At 37.4% G+C, this 14,341-nt stretch overlaps 2 protein-coding genes across 2 annotated transcripts; one reads left to right on the top strand and one right to left on the bottom strand.

Moving 5' to 3' along the window:
* The first annotated feature begins 777 nt into the window (after positions 1-777).
* Positions 778-1,710, top strand: LOC108068865 (uncharacterized). Its single transcript, XM_044394355.1, has 2 exons — positions 778-849; positions 915-1,710. Exons 1-2 carry the CDS (start codon positions 847-849, stop codon positions 1,569-1,571), a joined length of 660 nt encoding a protein of 219 aa, XP_044250290.1. The 5' UTR covers positions 778-846; the 3' UTR covers positions 1,572-1,710.
* Positions 1,711-6,482: 4,772 nt separating this feature from the next.
* On the bottom strand, positions 6,483-8,348 carry LOC108068883 (uncharacterized). The gene is made up of 3 exons (XM_017158714.3): positions 8,206-8,348; positions 6,981-7,391; positions 6,483-6,667 (listed from the first exon to the last, which is right to left on the bottom strand). The coding sequence occupies exons 1-3, from the start codon at positions 8,206-8,208 to the stop codon at positions 6,614-6,616; spliced, it is 468 nt and encodes a 155-aa protein (XP_017014203.1). The 5' UTR covers positions 8,209-8,348; the 3' UTR covers positions 6,483-6,613.
* Between the last annotated feature and the right edge of the window lie 5,993 nt (positions 8,349-14,341).

The raw sequence follows: 14,341 nt of genomic DNA, 5'->3' as shown, positions 1-14,341 counted from the left end.
CTTGGCGAATTGCAAATGCTCTATCAAAAAGTTTTTTAGATTGTCGTATTAAACATTTTAATTATTTTCTAATTTATTAAGTGCTCTTAAATAAGTAAATAAAAGTAATCTTAAAATTTTACAGAAGAAGTTAAAAGCAAACATATTTTCATTGAATAAAAATTAATGGGATTACCCTTAGCATTGATAAAGCACACTGCAGTGTGGGATGTCAGTCTATAAAAGTTCAATAATTCTGCAAGCATTCTTAAGAACTAAAATACTTAAAAAGGATATCATATAAAATCCAGAAATCTGTATAAGATTAGTCATTATTTTCAAACAGGATTTATACCATATTGAACATTTCACTCTCTTAAATGCTTACTAACTCCAGCAGTACGTTCAACTATTAATCCCAATCATTGCCTAACCAAAAACTATTTTAAATACTTGGCAAACGCAGCGGCGATCGTAAAATCCAACACGTTTATGGCTGCCAGCCATAAACAGAGCTCTCTGTCCGGGCCAAAAAACAAAAGCCAACGCAACGAGATGACTTCGAATTAAGAGATTTAATATGAAATTGAATGAATATCGAATACCGGCTGTCAAAGGGGCGAGACCCCTAAACGTCTGGCCATATAGATATATAGTCAGATTCGCAGCCAGATCGTCTCTCGCGGCGTCGGCGTTGTTGGCCAAAAGGTAATAACGTGACGAGATCGCTTTATAGCGACCACTGTCGTTCAGTTTCAGTTTCAGGTTCAGGTTCTCTAACTGTATAAATAAAGAAGCACTTGCCGGAAACTGTATCACTTAGCTAGAGGCCGTCGTCGCAGCAAGAACGTTCCACCAGCAGAAAAAATGGTTTGTTCTCTTATCCTCGGGGATAATCAGGAATATTTCTAATATCTGTATATTTTATATTTCAGAAACTCCTTATCCTGGCTGTTTGCAGTCTGGCTCTGGTAGCCGCCGATGTCTCGCATTTGTTCGGTCATGACCACCATGATCACCACCACCACGATCATCCTGGCTACAACTATGACCCGCCGAGCATCCCCTTCGAGCTGCCCACTCCGGCTCCTGAGTATCTTCCCCCGGCACCTGTGACCGTTCGTGTAGCTCCTGTTACCCTGCCACCTCCGGTTTATCTTCCTCCTGTGACCGTGAAGACTGTGGTTCCAATTGTCAGGACTCCCCAGCCTGCTTACCTGCCTCCTCCACCACCGGTGTTGAAGGTCAACACACCGAAGCCTGCTTACTTGCCTCCTCCACCACCAGTTGTGAAGGTCAACCCACCGAAGCCTGCTTACTTGCCTCCTCCTCCTCCAGTGGTGAAGGTCAACCCACCCAAGCCCGCCTATCTGCCTCCTCCAGTTGTCAAGGTCAACCCACCTAAGCCCGCCTACCTCCCACCCGCACCCGTGGTGGAGCAGCCCCGCTATGTGGCTCCCGTTGTGGCTCCCACCTTCAAGATCCCCATCCCCTCGTATGCCGCCCCTCTGGAGGAACCCGTCAACACCTATCTGCCGCCCCAGGATGAGGGTTACCACTATGATCCCCCAGCAGAGCCATTCAACTACTAAAATAGCCATCATCCTCAGCCATTTTTTAATTGTTGTCTTTGAGTGTCACGTGTATTTTTTACCTCTAGTTATTTATTGTTTACCCTCAGCTCAGCCTGCACTAAAAACGAAATAAAGCTTAGCACTGCCAAAACGTAAATTCCCATGTGTTTATTGTACACTGATAAAAAAGATGTAGTAAATCCAATGACTTCATATTCAATTTAAATATTTTTATAGTAATTTGAAAGATTTACAGGCATAAAATATTTAAAGTAAATATGACTAACAATGTTTTTAGTTTTAGTATGTAGGTACTATATTTTTTTACTCTAAAATTTTTCTAGTGTATATCCTGTTCTGATCTTGAACTTGAAGTTGGGAAATCCTATCCCAAAGACCACGAACTCGGCTCAAGTGCCCCTGAGAGACAGCATAATTGCCCCTGGAGTGCTAAAAATATATATTGAACGAGGCAGAACAGTTTCATTCATGGGCAATCCAGCTGTGGTTATTTTGGTTATTTTGGTAACCGAGACTGAGTAATGCTCTATGGCCAATTCCGGCTTGATTTATTGACATCAAACCAACACCAAACAAACCCAAAACTTTGAGTAATTGAACTTAGCAGCCATAAGCCGGTCATAAGCTCTAATTTTATGGGGCGAATTGTGGCTGAGCTTCAATAAACGACACTCTTATAATTTATGATATGGCACCTTAATTGCTCCAGACAATCGCTGGCATTGTTTAAGAGGTGTGAAGATACGCCTCCGAATAGCAAGAGAACCCCGTAGTTTCGTTAAATCCGCCCACGATGCTGTGAAAGTGATATTAATGCGATCAGGAAGTTGAATATATTTGGTTTTTTGGGGGTCTACCATCAACGGAGAAGAATGTTTGTTGACAAAATGAATTGCTTTTATGCAAATGAACTGCATGATCTAATGGCTGGGAACTGGGAACTTCATTCCCCTCTTCTTTCTGTCAGCAAATGCAAATTAATTAGATTATTACGTTTATCTTCGGAACGAATGCCTAACAATGATTTACTTAAGAGTTCTTTATCAACGGTTGTTGCTCTTAGTAGCGCCGTTTAAAACAAACACGGCCCATAAATTATTTCGATCTCATCATTGATTTTAGAAAGCAAAACTGATGACCCCTGTTTTCAAGCAGGCAGTCGTCTAGCCTGTTTCTTATTCGCCACTAATGAAACCAAGCATTTGTTTCCTTATTTTTTGGCACGATCGGTTTGCTGATGCATTATAGACGAAATGCTAATTGGATGTCGGCTTATATCGTATCATTCTAGACGTAGATCATAACTATATTTACTGTGTTTATACGATGCCGAATTCACGCTATCATTTCACGCTTTCGGCCGATTCGTGCTTGTATAAACGCCATTTCGTGAATTCGGCAACACACGAAAGTTGACTATTACTATGTTTATACGATGGCAATCACGATTTCTTGAAAGCGCGATATAGAAATAGCCCCTGTTTATACGACAGCCGAGAATTCATGCTTTTATTCACTCTCAGCTGATAGGGATGCCAGACCGGTAAAAATATCTAATTTTTAATACCACTGATTAGAGAAATGGCCTATAAAAGGCCTTCAATTTCTAGCGATCTGGCAACGTCAATCATTTTTTACAGAGTTACCAGATGGCATATCACCAAATCACGCTTTTGGGCTGAAATCATAGTCAACTTTCGTGTGTTGCCGAATTCACGAAATGGCGTTTATACAAGCACGAATCGGCAAAAAGCGTGAAATGATAGCGTGAATTCGGCATCGTATAAACACAGTATATGATTTCAGCCCAAAAGCGTGAAATGGTGATATGCAATCTGGTAACTCTGTAAAAAATGAGCGACGTTGCCAGATCGCTAGAAATTGATGGCCCTTTATAGGCTATTTCTCTAATCAGTGGTATTAAAAATTAGATATTTTTACCGGTCCGGCATTCCTATCAGCTGAGAGTGAATAAAAGCATGAATTCTCGTCTGTCGTATAAACAGCGGCTATTTCTATTTCGCGCTTTCAAGAAATCGCGATTGCTATCGTATAAACATAGTAATTTACTGTGTTTATACGATGCCGAATTCACGCTATCATTTCACGCTTTCGGCCGATTCGTGCTTGTATAAACGCCATTTCGTGAATTCGGCAACACACGAAAGTTGACTATGATTTCAGCCCAAAAGCGTGAAATGGTGATATGCAATCTGGTAACTCTGTAAAAAATGAGCGACGTTGCCAGATCGCTAGAAATTGATGGCCCTTTATAGGCTATTTCTCTAATCAGTGGTATTAAAAATTAGATATTTTTACCGGTCCGGCATTCCTATCAGCTGAGAGTGAATAAAAGCATGAATTCTCGTCTGTCGTATAAACAGCGGCTATTTCTATTTCGCGCTTTCAAGAAATCGCGATTGCTATCGTATAAACATAGTAATTTACTGTGTTTATACGATGCCGAATTCACGCTATCATTTCACGCTTTCGGCCGATTCGTGCTTGTATAAACGCCATTTCGTGAATTCGGCAACACACGAAAGTTGACTATGATTTCAGCCCAAAAGCGTGAAATGGTGATATGCAATCTGGTAACTCTGTAAAAAATGAGCGACGTTGCCAGATCGCTAGAAATTGATGGCCCTTTATAGGCTATTTCTCTAATCAGTGGTATTAAAAATTAGATATTTTTACCGGTCCGGCATTCCTATCAGCTGAGAGTGAATAAAAGCATGAATTCTCGTCTGTCGTATAAACAGCGGCTATTTCTATTTCGCGCTTTCAAGAAATCGCGATTGCTATCGTATAAACATAGTAATTTACTGTGTTTATACGATGCCGAATTCACGCTATCATTTCACGCTTTCGGCCGATTCGTGCTTGTATAAACGCCATTTCGTGAATTCGGCAACACACGAAAGTTGACTATGATTTCAGCCCAAAAGCGTGAAATGGTGATATGCAATCTGGTAACTCTGTAAAAAATGAGCGACGTTGCCAGATCGCTAGAAATTGATGGCCCTTTATAGGCTATTTCTCTAATCAGTGGTATTAAAAATTAGATATTTTTACCGGTCCGGCATTCCTATCAGCTGAGAGTGAATAAAAGCATGAATTCTCGTCTGTCGTATAAACAGCGGCTATTTCTATTTCGCGCTTTCAAGAAATCGCGATTGCTATCGTATAAACATAGTAATTGATAATTCTGGTTTGCATCGGGTATGCGCATACTTTGCGTATGATTAATATAAATCATTTGGTGGCTAACATCCAAAAACTTATATCCAACGATGATTCAATTCATGGGTATTAACATTTATAAAATTTGTAAAAATAAGATTTATGAAATGCAATTTGAAGCGGTTATTAAACTTTACCTACACGATAACCAGATCAAGCAAACATTAATAAACTTAATTTATATTTCATTTTAGAAATATGTATGCAGGTACGTTGTATAAATATATTAATTTATTGTAACTGTCTAATTTTTTTTTTATAAAATATATTTATTATACAATTAATATTAATATTTAAAAACTTTTGTTTACCTTTTTTTTGTATTTAAATATTATCTTAAGCAGAATCTCTTGGGTTTGGGACATATTGTCTTCTCTTCTCTTAGCAAAAATATAAATGGGTGATTTTTGTTAATTGTCTAAAATACTTTTGTAGCCTAACTTTTGGCTCAACTTTTAAAAATCAGCCTAAGAGTAGATTTTTTTTATAAAGGCTCCACAATTTAAGCAATACAATGTAGACAATGGAGTATAACAGTTTTGATAACTAATACTATAAACAACAAAATCCTTTAAAATCGCAAATGAAAGTTATAGTTATTATTTTAGACATTAAAAATTATAATACATAACAAAGGTTATCCAGGAAATAAGTGTAAATGCTTTATTTGAATGATTCCCGGAATTGGGTTTTCACTTAAATTATAATTTTAATTGAAATGCAACAATAGAAAGTAATTTTTAGGTGTGTAAGACCATGTAATAAATAACCCAATATCAATCAATAACGCTTTATAACTGCCACTTGACCCCAGGGAATGGATAGAAATCCCAGCCAAGACGGAAGCACCTCCAATGATGAATTCCCCGCCTGTCATCGCTGGCACACAAAGGAGTGGAACACAGTGGATTCGATTGGATTGGAGTGTATTGGGTAGATCGAGACCCAGTTTGTCATAGTTCACTGACAAAAGCGACTGTTAATGCCCCTGAATAGAAGCTGAGTAGCAAGGCAATATCAAATTGACAATCAATCCATCAATCAATAGCATATTGTCTCTCGGATTTGAACTGACCACCCGGACTACAAACTATGGCTTTTAAAACATGGATTGTTTACACTTCTGATTTTTTGACTTTTGACTATGTGGCCAGGTTTTGGGACTACTTAGCAGGTTTAGCAGAAGCTTAAACCGGTTCAAATTAATGTATTTTGAAAGTAATCCAGTAGATTTATGTATTTCTATTTGTTTAGTCGCTGTGACTAGTTTCGGTTTACGAGCCGTCAAAAGCATCATGCAAGAAGCTGCATAAATAATTCTACCTAATTGGCCGAAAATCCCCAGTTGTTGTGTTAATGAGTGCCGACACCACGCAACACAGAAATTATTTTTCCCAGCCACTTGTTAAAATAATAAGTACGCAACTACGCAGCTTCCGTATGCAAATGTCCATATCAGATGGCACAAACATTTTCCTCATGGCATTCCATGATTAATGAGTAACCCACGACTACGGGGGGCACTCATCAAATCGAGAACGAATACAATTTTTCGACACACTTTATTGTGCCTTGATGAGCTGTGAATAATATAATTAAAACCTGATACTCTTCCCCCTTTTTTCGATTGGCCTTCGGCAGATGAATGAAATAGTCGAAAATATGTTTATCATTTTTACAAATAATTTACGTTTATTTATTCGTACTTTACTTGGCATTTTCAACAACAATAACTGAATACTTCGTTTTTCGATCTTTGTCTTTAGAACATCATTTGTCTCTTTGTACTTCGCTCTTTATGCTTTTGATCTTGGCTTGTTCTTGTTGGTCGTTTCTTTGATGGTTTCGTTCTAGGATTTAGGATAGTAGTTTAAATAGTTCGATAGTTTTGATAGTTGGATAGTTTTTGATAGTGGGTAGTCGGTAGTGCGTGACAATGTGTTAATGTTTGATACGGTTTTTGGATTTGGATTTTTGAGGATTGAAGATTGGTGCGTAGAGAGTTCGTTTTGCGGAGTGTGTGTTGGGTGGGAGAAGGAAGAGAAACGACAAAATATATAGGAGGAATTACTAGGATGGTCGAGAGCATGTATTAAATATTTTTTAAATTTAAGAGCTAGCTGCATCCCCTTAGTAGCGGCGCAGGCGGTAGAAACGTCTTACATAGACTGGTCGGCGGTACTGGTAGCCGGCCCTGCTGCTGTAGGTGTGACCCACCAACTGCTGAGGCTGTTGCACCTGCACCACCTGCTGTTGAGCCACTGGCGCCACATACTGGGCCCTCTGGACGATCTGCTGCTGCTGGACGGGCTGCTGGATGAAGGACTGGGCCACGGCAACGGGACGGGCAACAGGACGAGCCAGAGGAGCGGGAGCAGCGAAGACGGGACGAGGGGCAGCGGCCACAGGACGAGGAGCAGGAGCAGCAGCCGCCGGCAAAGGCTCATCGATGTCAATGTACTCCGGTTCGGGAGTGGCAATGTCCTGGGGATTGGGTCCCTGGGTGGCGGAGTCGGGCAGCTGAGCTCCAGCAGCAATGCCCACAAGGGCCAAGGCCAAGAGGATAAAGAATTTCTTAAAGAAAAACGAGAATAATATTTAAAATTAATATTTAATATAAATATAATAATTTAATTTTATGGTTTCATTATCCTAGCGCCACAAGTGTTTTACATATCCTTACTGCGCTATTTAGTAATATATTAAAAAGCCCTGACCTGCCTATGAACTCTTAAAGTCTTTTAAATACCTCCAAGACTTTAATAATTGTTAAACCAAAATTATTTACAGTGCTTTGGCAGCTTCGTGCCATTAAGAAAATAATTAAAATGTGTGCTAATAAAACCAAATCGTTAGAAACAAATATCTAGTTTGTTTATGAATAAGTATAAACAAATATTAAAAAATTAAAAAATATTAAAATTTAACATAAAATCCCATAAATAGCATTAAAGGAAATTTTTTGAACCCAGATGAACTTGGATTTTTAACCTGTCTTTCTTAGTTTCTTTGAGTGATATCCCATTTTAACCAGCCTAAATAAGGTACGAACTACTTCATAGCACAAGGATTGATTTGAAAGAATTTCAAGTATTCTAAAAATGTTTATTTTTAGATTGTTCTAGAGCATAATTATGTGCGTGGCTCCGGCACGGGTGTGAAGTGAAACAAGTCCCGAGGACCACTCAAAACGGGACAGCACGTTGATGAAGTCGTTTAGAACACTTGAGTTTTGGGTTGGGGAGCACTTATATGCAGAGAGTTATTTTTGGTTTCTGATTTAAATAGTTCACTATTCACTTTTGCGTGTCTTTTTCAGTTCATATCCTGCTTGAAACTATAGATCAGATCACTAGGATTCATTATCCTTTTTGGCAGGATCACATACCATTTTAATTTATTTTGGGGGTTTCACGAAATTTTCTCGAGGCAGAAGCGATCGAGCAATTTACACTTAAGAAGTTCAAAGCACAAATGATGATGAGCTGGTCAGTGGGTATGAAATTTATACTATATCGCCGGTTCGGTCCGTCCGGTTCGGTTCAGTTCGGTACGTGGGTCTAAGAGAGTCTAAGCAGAGCGACGGCGACCGCCAAAAATCCAAATGCAAAGCCAACAGCCAAAACCCGATGAGACACAAACCGCACACCGCGATATAAATAAGGCAAAAACAAAATATTAGTAGCAGAAGCGGCAACAATAACAACAACGCCGCAGCAGTGGCAATTCAAATCAAAATTTAAATTAAATGAAACGAATTGAGAAGAATCCGGCGACTAGAAGAGGTTGCTGATGGAAATGCCGATGGGCTTTGACGAGCTCAGCGCGGACCCTTTGGACAATCACTCTGGGGTGTCGTCACGAGCCATGACGCACAAACAAGAACCATGGCACTTAAAGAGTAGAAATCTACATTGCTAAAAAAAGTAATTATAAACCAATAAAATCATGATTAGGTCTAGATATTTAGGATTAATTCTTGTGGAAATTCTCAATTTTATTGGTTTTTAAGTGTACGAAAGTTCAAGTTCGTTTTCTAAGTCTTTTGTTTCAACATACAAAATAGACTACATTTTTTTACTTTAGAAAAATAAAAAAAAACTTAAAGACGGTAAAATAAAAATACATTAATAGGAACTAACAAGAAACATTGTCATTGAAACATTTACATAATAAACAAATATTATTATTAATATTTTCCCTTACACAAATTAATTTTAAGCTACAAATGTTTGTTAATTTTTTCTTTTAAAATATATACAATATTTTATTTTTAATTTATACAATATTTTATTCTTAGGAAATACTCTGATAAGTTCATCAGCCTTTGGTTTTCTCTTTAAAATTAAATTAAATATAAATCTATGTAAAACCTATTTTTATTAGTGCATGTACTCTGATTTTAACACCATTTGTCTACTCGCAGCGCGTGCCTTAATTGAAGTTTGTTGCCTAAGTCTTCGTTTAGTCTCCCTCGTGAAATAATTTGCATAATTTTGTGTTAAAATAATATTTTTATACCGAAGTGGCTCTATTCCAGTATGCAAAACTTATCCAGGCGAAAGATTAGTCATCAAAAATAATAAGCCAAGCAAATACCTACTACTGATTATATTTCATTTTTCTGGTTTTAATACACTAAAAACTTGACTTTATCATGTCAATTTGTAGATGGTTTGCCCATCTGGTCGCCGACCTGGTAGCCCTCTCTTCCATTCATTGGATTGTCTGCTGGCTTGATTGTTTGTATCTTCACTTGACCTTAGTGGCAACAATAAGCAAATTTAACGGCTTTTGGGCATACACACATCATTTCCGTTTCTCATGCGAGTGTGTGTGGGGAAATACATTCACCTGCCACCGTCAAGTGAATGAAGCCACTTGAGCCAAAGATGCAGTGCCAATAAAAATGATTTGTTCGATATCAAGGCCTTACCAAAAAGATTAAGTGGCACAAACACAGGAAATGGTTTGGCTATTTTCGGCTAAGATATTGTAAAGATGTTACCATGATGAGTATAACTTTATAACTACCTTTAGGTCCACTTTAAAATGGTTCTGATCATGGATCACACACATGTGACATCATTTCGGTTGCCTTTCACTTGCATTGATTGATGGAACATTTGTCAACGGTGAAGCTTAATATGTATGAAGCATACAACGTATTTGCAGCATTTTTCATACATAATCTACCCAAAACAAATAATAAAAACACCGAAAAAATCGAAAACAATTTATTGTGTGTTTTTACGGTTATTAGAAAATTTAAAATGTAATTAATAATGCTTTTCGGACCGCTGGCATCTTGGGTTTCACATTCATAAATTTGATCTGCCGCGAAAACATTCATTATTATTGGCTGCTTATGCCATTTGCGGCCATTGTCTATTGAGTCAGCGATTTGACTTGCAAAATGTGTCATTTGCGTCTGAAAAGCATCGTTCTAACTACGGTTATAAGTTATAAGACTTTGGGATCCGTAAATCAGTGACAAGGGCGGGGCAACAATCGATTTTGATATCGTGCAGATTTCTGCCCCGCACTGATAAAAAACGTAGAGAATCCAACGATTTTAAGTTCAATTTAAATATATTTCGTTTTGATTTTCACCCAGTGCGGATTTTATTAGTTTTAAATATGAAAATAATAAATTTAACAATTATATTTATTTTAAATATTTTAAACTTGGATAGAAAATATTTAAAGTTAATAAAGCTAATATGGAAAACATTTTCAAATTAATTCATGCAATTTAAATTGAATATAAAGTTTTCGTATTAAATTTTTGCATTTAATATGCAGAATTTTTATTTTACTTTTACATTTTTCTATCAGTGCGTGATAACATTTATATTATCGGACTCTTATTTATGTTAATGTTAATGCCAAATATAAAATTAATATCCCCCTGTTAAATATGTTTGTGATCTTTCCATCATCGTGTCTTGTGTGTGAACGTAGTCAAGGCGACTACTTTTGCCCAATTTGCATACAGGAACCAGATATCGCACCAAGCACCAAGTGAATCAAAAGCCATGAGCCGCTAAATGCCGGTAATCGAAGATTCTTTTAATTTATGACCCTGTGCCTGCCGCCTGTGATAGCCAGAAGATCCAGTAGATTTCACGTGCCTCTCGCCGACATTCGTTTTGTTTTGCTCTAATCGTTCATACATATTAAGCATACGACCTGTTGTACGACCGGGGTTAACCCCGCTGAAAGCTAAAGAAATACAGATTTCGTAGGCATAAATACAGATTTCGTGGTCTTGTGTGTTTACATGCGATTCCAACCACCTGATAAGGACCACAAAAGATGCCCACCCGAACTTATTTTCGTGAATATCTTTTAACAGCCGCATTTGTTACCAAGACATTTTAAGACACGCCTCGTTATTCGTTTAGCATTTGAATATGCGCGTGTGAATAAACAGAAAATAAAACATTTTTAGCGGTTCGTTTCATTTCTTGACATCTTTCTTAGCAAATATATTTTTAGAGCCACTTGAAAGCTCAAAGAATTCAAATGTTGCTCAGCTGTAATATCATTTTCAATTGACCTTGCCTACAAGAAGATTCTCAAGCTATTCTAGCTTTCCCGTGTTTTTATTTTATCACGATTCTAGACACAATGCTTCGTAAATAGTTGGTGGAATTTTTTTTTATTTGCTGAAGCTTCCGCACATTCACCGAGAGGCATTATGAATATTCAATATTTTACGCAAAAAACTATAACAAACAACAAACGAAGCACGGCAAATATATCAATTGAAAACTTTGGCATACTCTTGTTGAAAAATATATATCAAAATGGTAAGCAGAGTGAACCATTAAGTTGAGTTACCCTTTGTTTGAGGTATAAATGATGATCTAGGCCCAGAAATATTTATTGCAACACCTTTCAGGGTACTTGAAAGATTTATAACCGCCTCAATAAATTGTCTTAAAATAGCCCAGTCTCGTTTCCGCCTCTGCATTTGACTGAAATTAATGTTTTCTGGCAATTATCGTCGATCAGTCACTTGACCTACAGTTAGTCTGTGTCCAAAAGAGCGACAGAATTCTCTGGAGTTGTTTGGCAGGTGTTTGGCGACTTGTTTAATGTTTATCCGGCCAGATTCCCCCCCATAGATATAGGTCTGGTTCCAATCGATTCCCCGAGTCGTAGACAAACCGGCGGTATGGGACACGCGCACAGTGAAAGCTGAAGCCGAAGAAGAACGTTAACATTTTTAATGGATAGCATAAATTAATTATTGAAATTAGTCAGAATCGACATAAAATAAAAGCCAAATGGTCACGAGAATCGAAAGGCGATCTCAGAATGAGAATGGCCACAAAAGAGCCGAGCGCTTGGTCTAATCATTGTTTAACTTAATAATTAGTTTTTTATTATATCCCCCTATAATTTGTTTCGCAACAACAGCTAAACAATGAAATCGATGCCGCCCGAGGGGCAAAAAAAGCATCAGCAAAAGTCGCGACGTCGGCAATTTAGCCACTTTTGGCACCTTTTTGGTCGGCTCGTGCCGCGAGCGAAGACATGTGAGCTGCCATATTGAACTTTGACTTTGAACATACATAATTATAGTCAATACAAATCGATACGAAGCTCATGAAAGAGTCATGTCTACTTGTACAGACAAAATGTATAATTTAAGTGCTATACTGAGAAATAAAGCGGTTTACATTTGTTTCTTATGTGATTATTATTTTAGGTACTTTCATGATAATGAGCTACACATATTAAAGAAGTATAAATGATTTTTATTTCTCAACACTATTATTTCTATAGACCAATTAAGATCTTTAGTTAATTTTCACGCAGTGACGATCATTTACTTGGGGCGGGCAAATTGGTTGAGCTTTGACGAAGTCCCTTGATGGGGAAGTTTCAGATTTCTTAGTTGTGGGCGGTATATTGGCCTGATTTATATCCAAGGACAGGCACAACAAGACAATGAAAAACAGAAGCTTTGACCAGGATAGTTTCATTGCACAGTTGCTTTTGGGTAGTTTCAACCGATGTCCAAACAGAATAAGTTACTGGAGCCTTCGCATCCCCCTTTATAGTTAGCGGTTCGTGATTTGTTTTAATTTTTAAATTTCGTTTTATTTAATTTTAAAATTCCTTTTTTCAAGATGTTCTAATGCTTTTAAAATAAACACATAGTACCTTAGGATCTTTATTTATTTTGAAACACGCAACCTGGCACCCACATCCTTTCTGCGGCTGTGGGCGGACATATTTTTCGGATAGTGACCATATCCCTTGGGGGATTTGTAGGTCTAGGCTTCTTAGTTGTGGGCGGTATACTTGCCCAACCTAAATCCAGTGACAGGCACATCCAGAAGATCAAAAACATCAGTTTATTCCGGGGAAATCTCAAAATGTCCATTCTGACGTGACTTTAGTGTCTTACCAATCGAAGTCAAAGCGAAAACGCTAGTTAATATTGCAGTGAGGTATTGCAGTCTTTGTGTCCGTATATATAAGGGTTTTTAAGGCCCATGCAGCATCAGCATTTCGTCCTCGAAAGTGTAAATAAGCTGATTAAAAAATTTAAAGATGACCCTAATATTTATTTTAGGATTTCCGAAAAAAATTACGATTAAGTGGTTCGTGACTAGTTTAAACTTTAACTTTATTTTTACATATAATACATTTTTTAGTGACCAAACGCTTTCTTGCATTTCAAATATATATTCCCAAGAAAACCCATGCCAATAGGATATTCTTTTACAATCTGAAAGATTTATTTATAAATTTTTACTTAGTCCTTTTATACCAGGATCTTACGCAGTTGCGACCATATTGGTTACTATATCGGGGTTTAACGTTAGCATCAGTGATTAGATTTCTTGCGTCTCGGCGGTACGTATGCACTACTTAAGTTTGAACTACATAATTTTGGACAAAGAAAGTCCCATAATTCCCATTATAAAGTCACCGTGAAATATTGGAAACGTATAGGTTTTCGAATCCGCTTATATGTATACAGTCCCCTCAGTTGTTCTAAAGATAATCATTTAAAGGGCCCATATGAAATATATATTTTTTGAGTTTCTAAAGTTTTTGTATTTGCAGTGTTTTAAAGACCCTGCAGTACCCATAAGAATAAATAAAAGGAATTAATTAAGAACTTTTAAGTATCACATCGTGACTAGTTTTAATTTTACTTTTCCTTTCCCAAACAATAAATATTGTAAAAAATAATATTGTAAAAAAAAATATATATATATTTTTAATAAGAGATTTTAAGGTTTTAAAATTCTAGTAATACAAGTCACGAACCGCTTACTATTTAAGTGGATGAGATGGCTCTAGTAACTTATTGTGTTTGCTTGGACAACAGTTGAAGCCCGAGGAAAGCAACTTTACGATGGAACTCCCGTGGTCAAAGGTTCTACTTTTCGTTTTCTCGATGACCCTGGCATTAAATCTAAGTCAGGCCAATATACCGAAAACAACTAAGCCCCCTCGCCCACCGTACAAACACTAATTGCAAATTCATATTCAAA

The sequence above is a fragment of the Drosophila takahashii genome, chromosome 3L (genome assembly GCF_030179915.1).
Source record: "Drosophila takahashii strain IR98-3 E-12201 chromosome 3L, DtakHiC1v2, whole genome shotgun sequence".
In the NCBI taxonomy this organism is placed as follows: domain Eukaryota; kingdom Metazoa; phylum Arthropoda; class Insecta; order Diptera; family Drosophilidae; genus Drosophila; species Drosophila takahashii.
The sequence above is the reverse complement of the archived record's forward strand: the minus strand, read 5'-3'. Positions and strand labels throughout refer to the sequence as shown.

Bases quoted from the DNA above. Each gene is read 5' to 3' on its own strand.
- LOC108068883 (XM_017158714.3), bottom strand. The intron at 6,668-6,980 runs GTAAGACGTTTC...CCTAAATCCTAG, and splicing joins AGTACCGCCGACCAGTCTAT to AACGAAACCATCAAAGAAAC.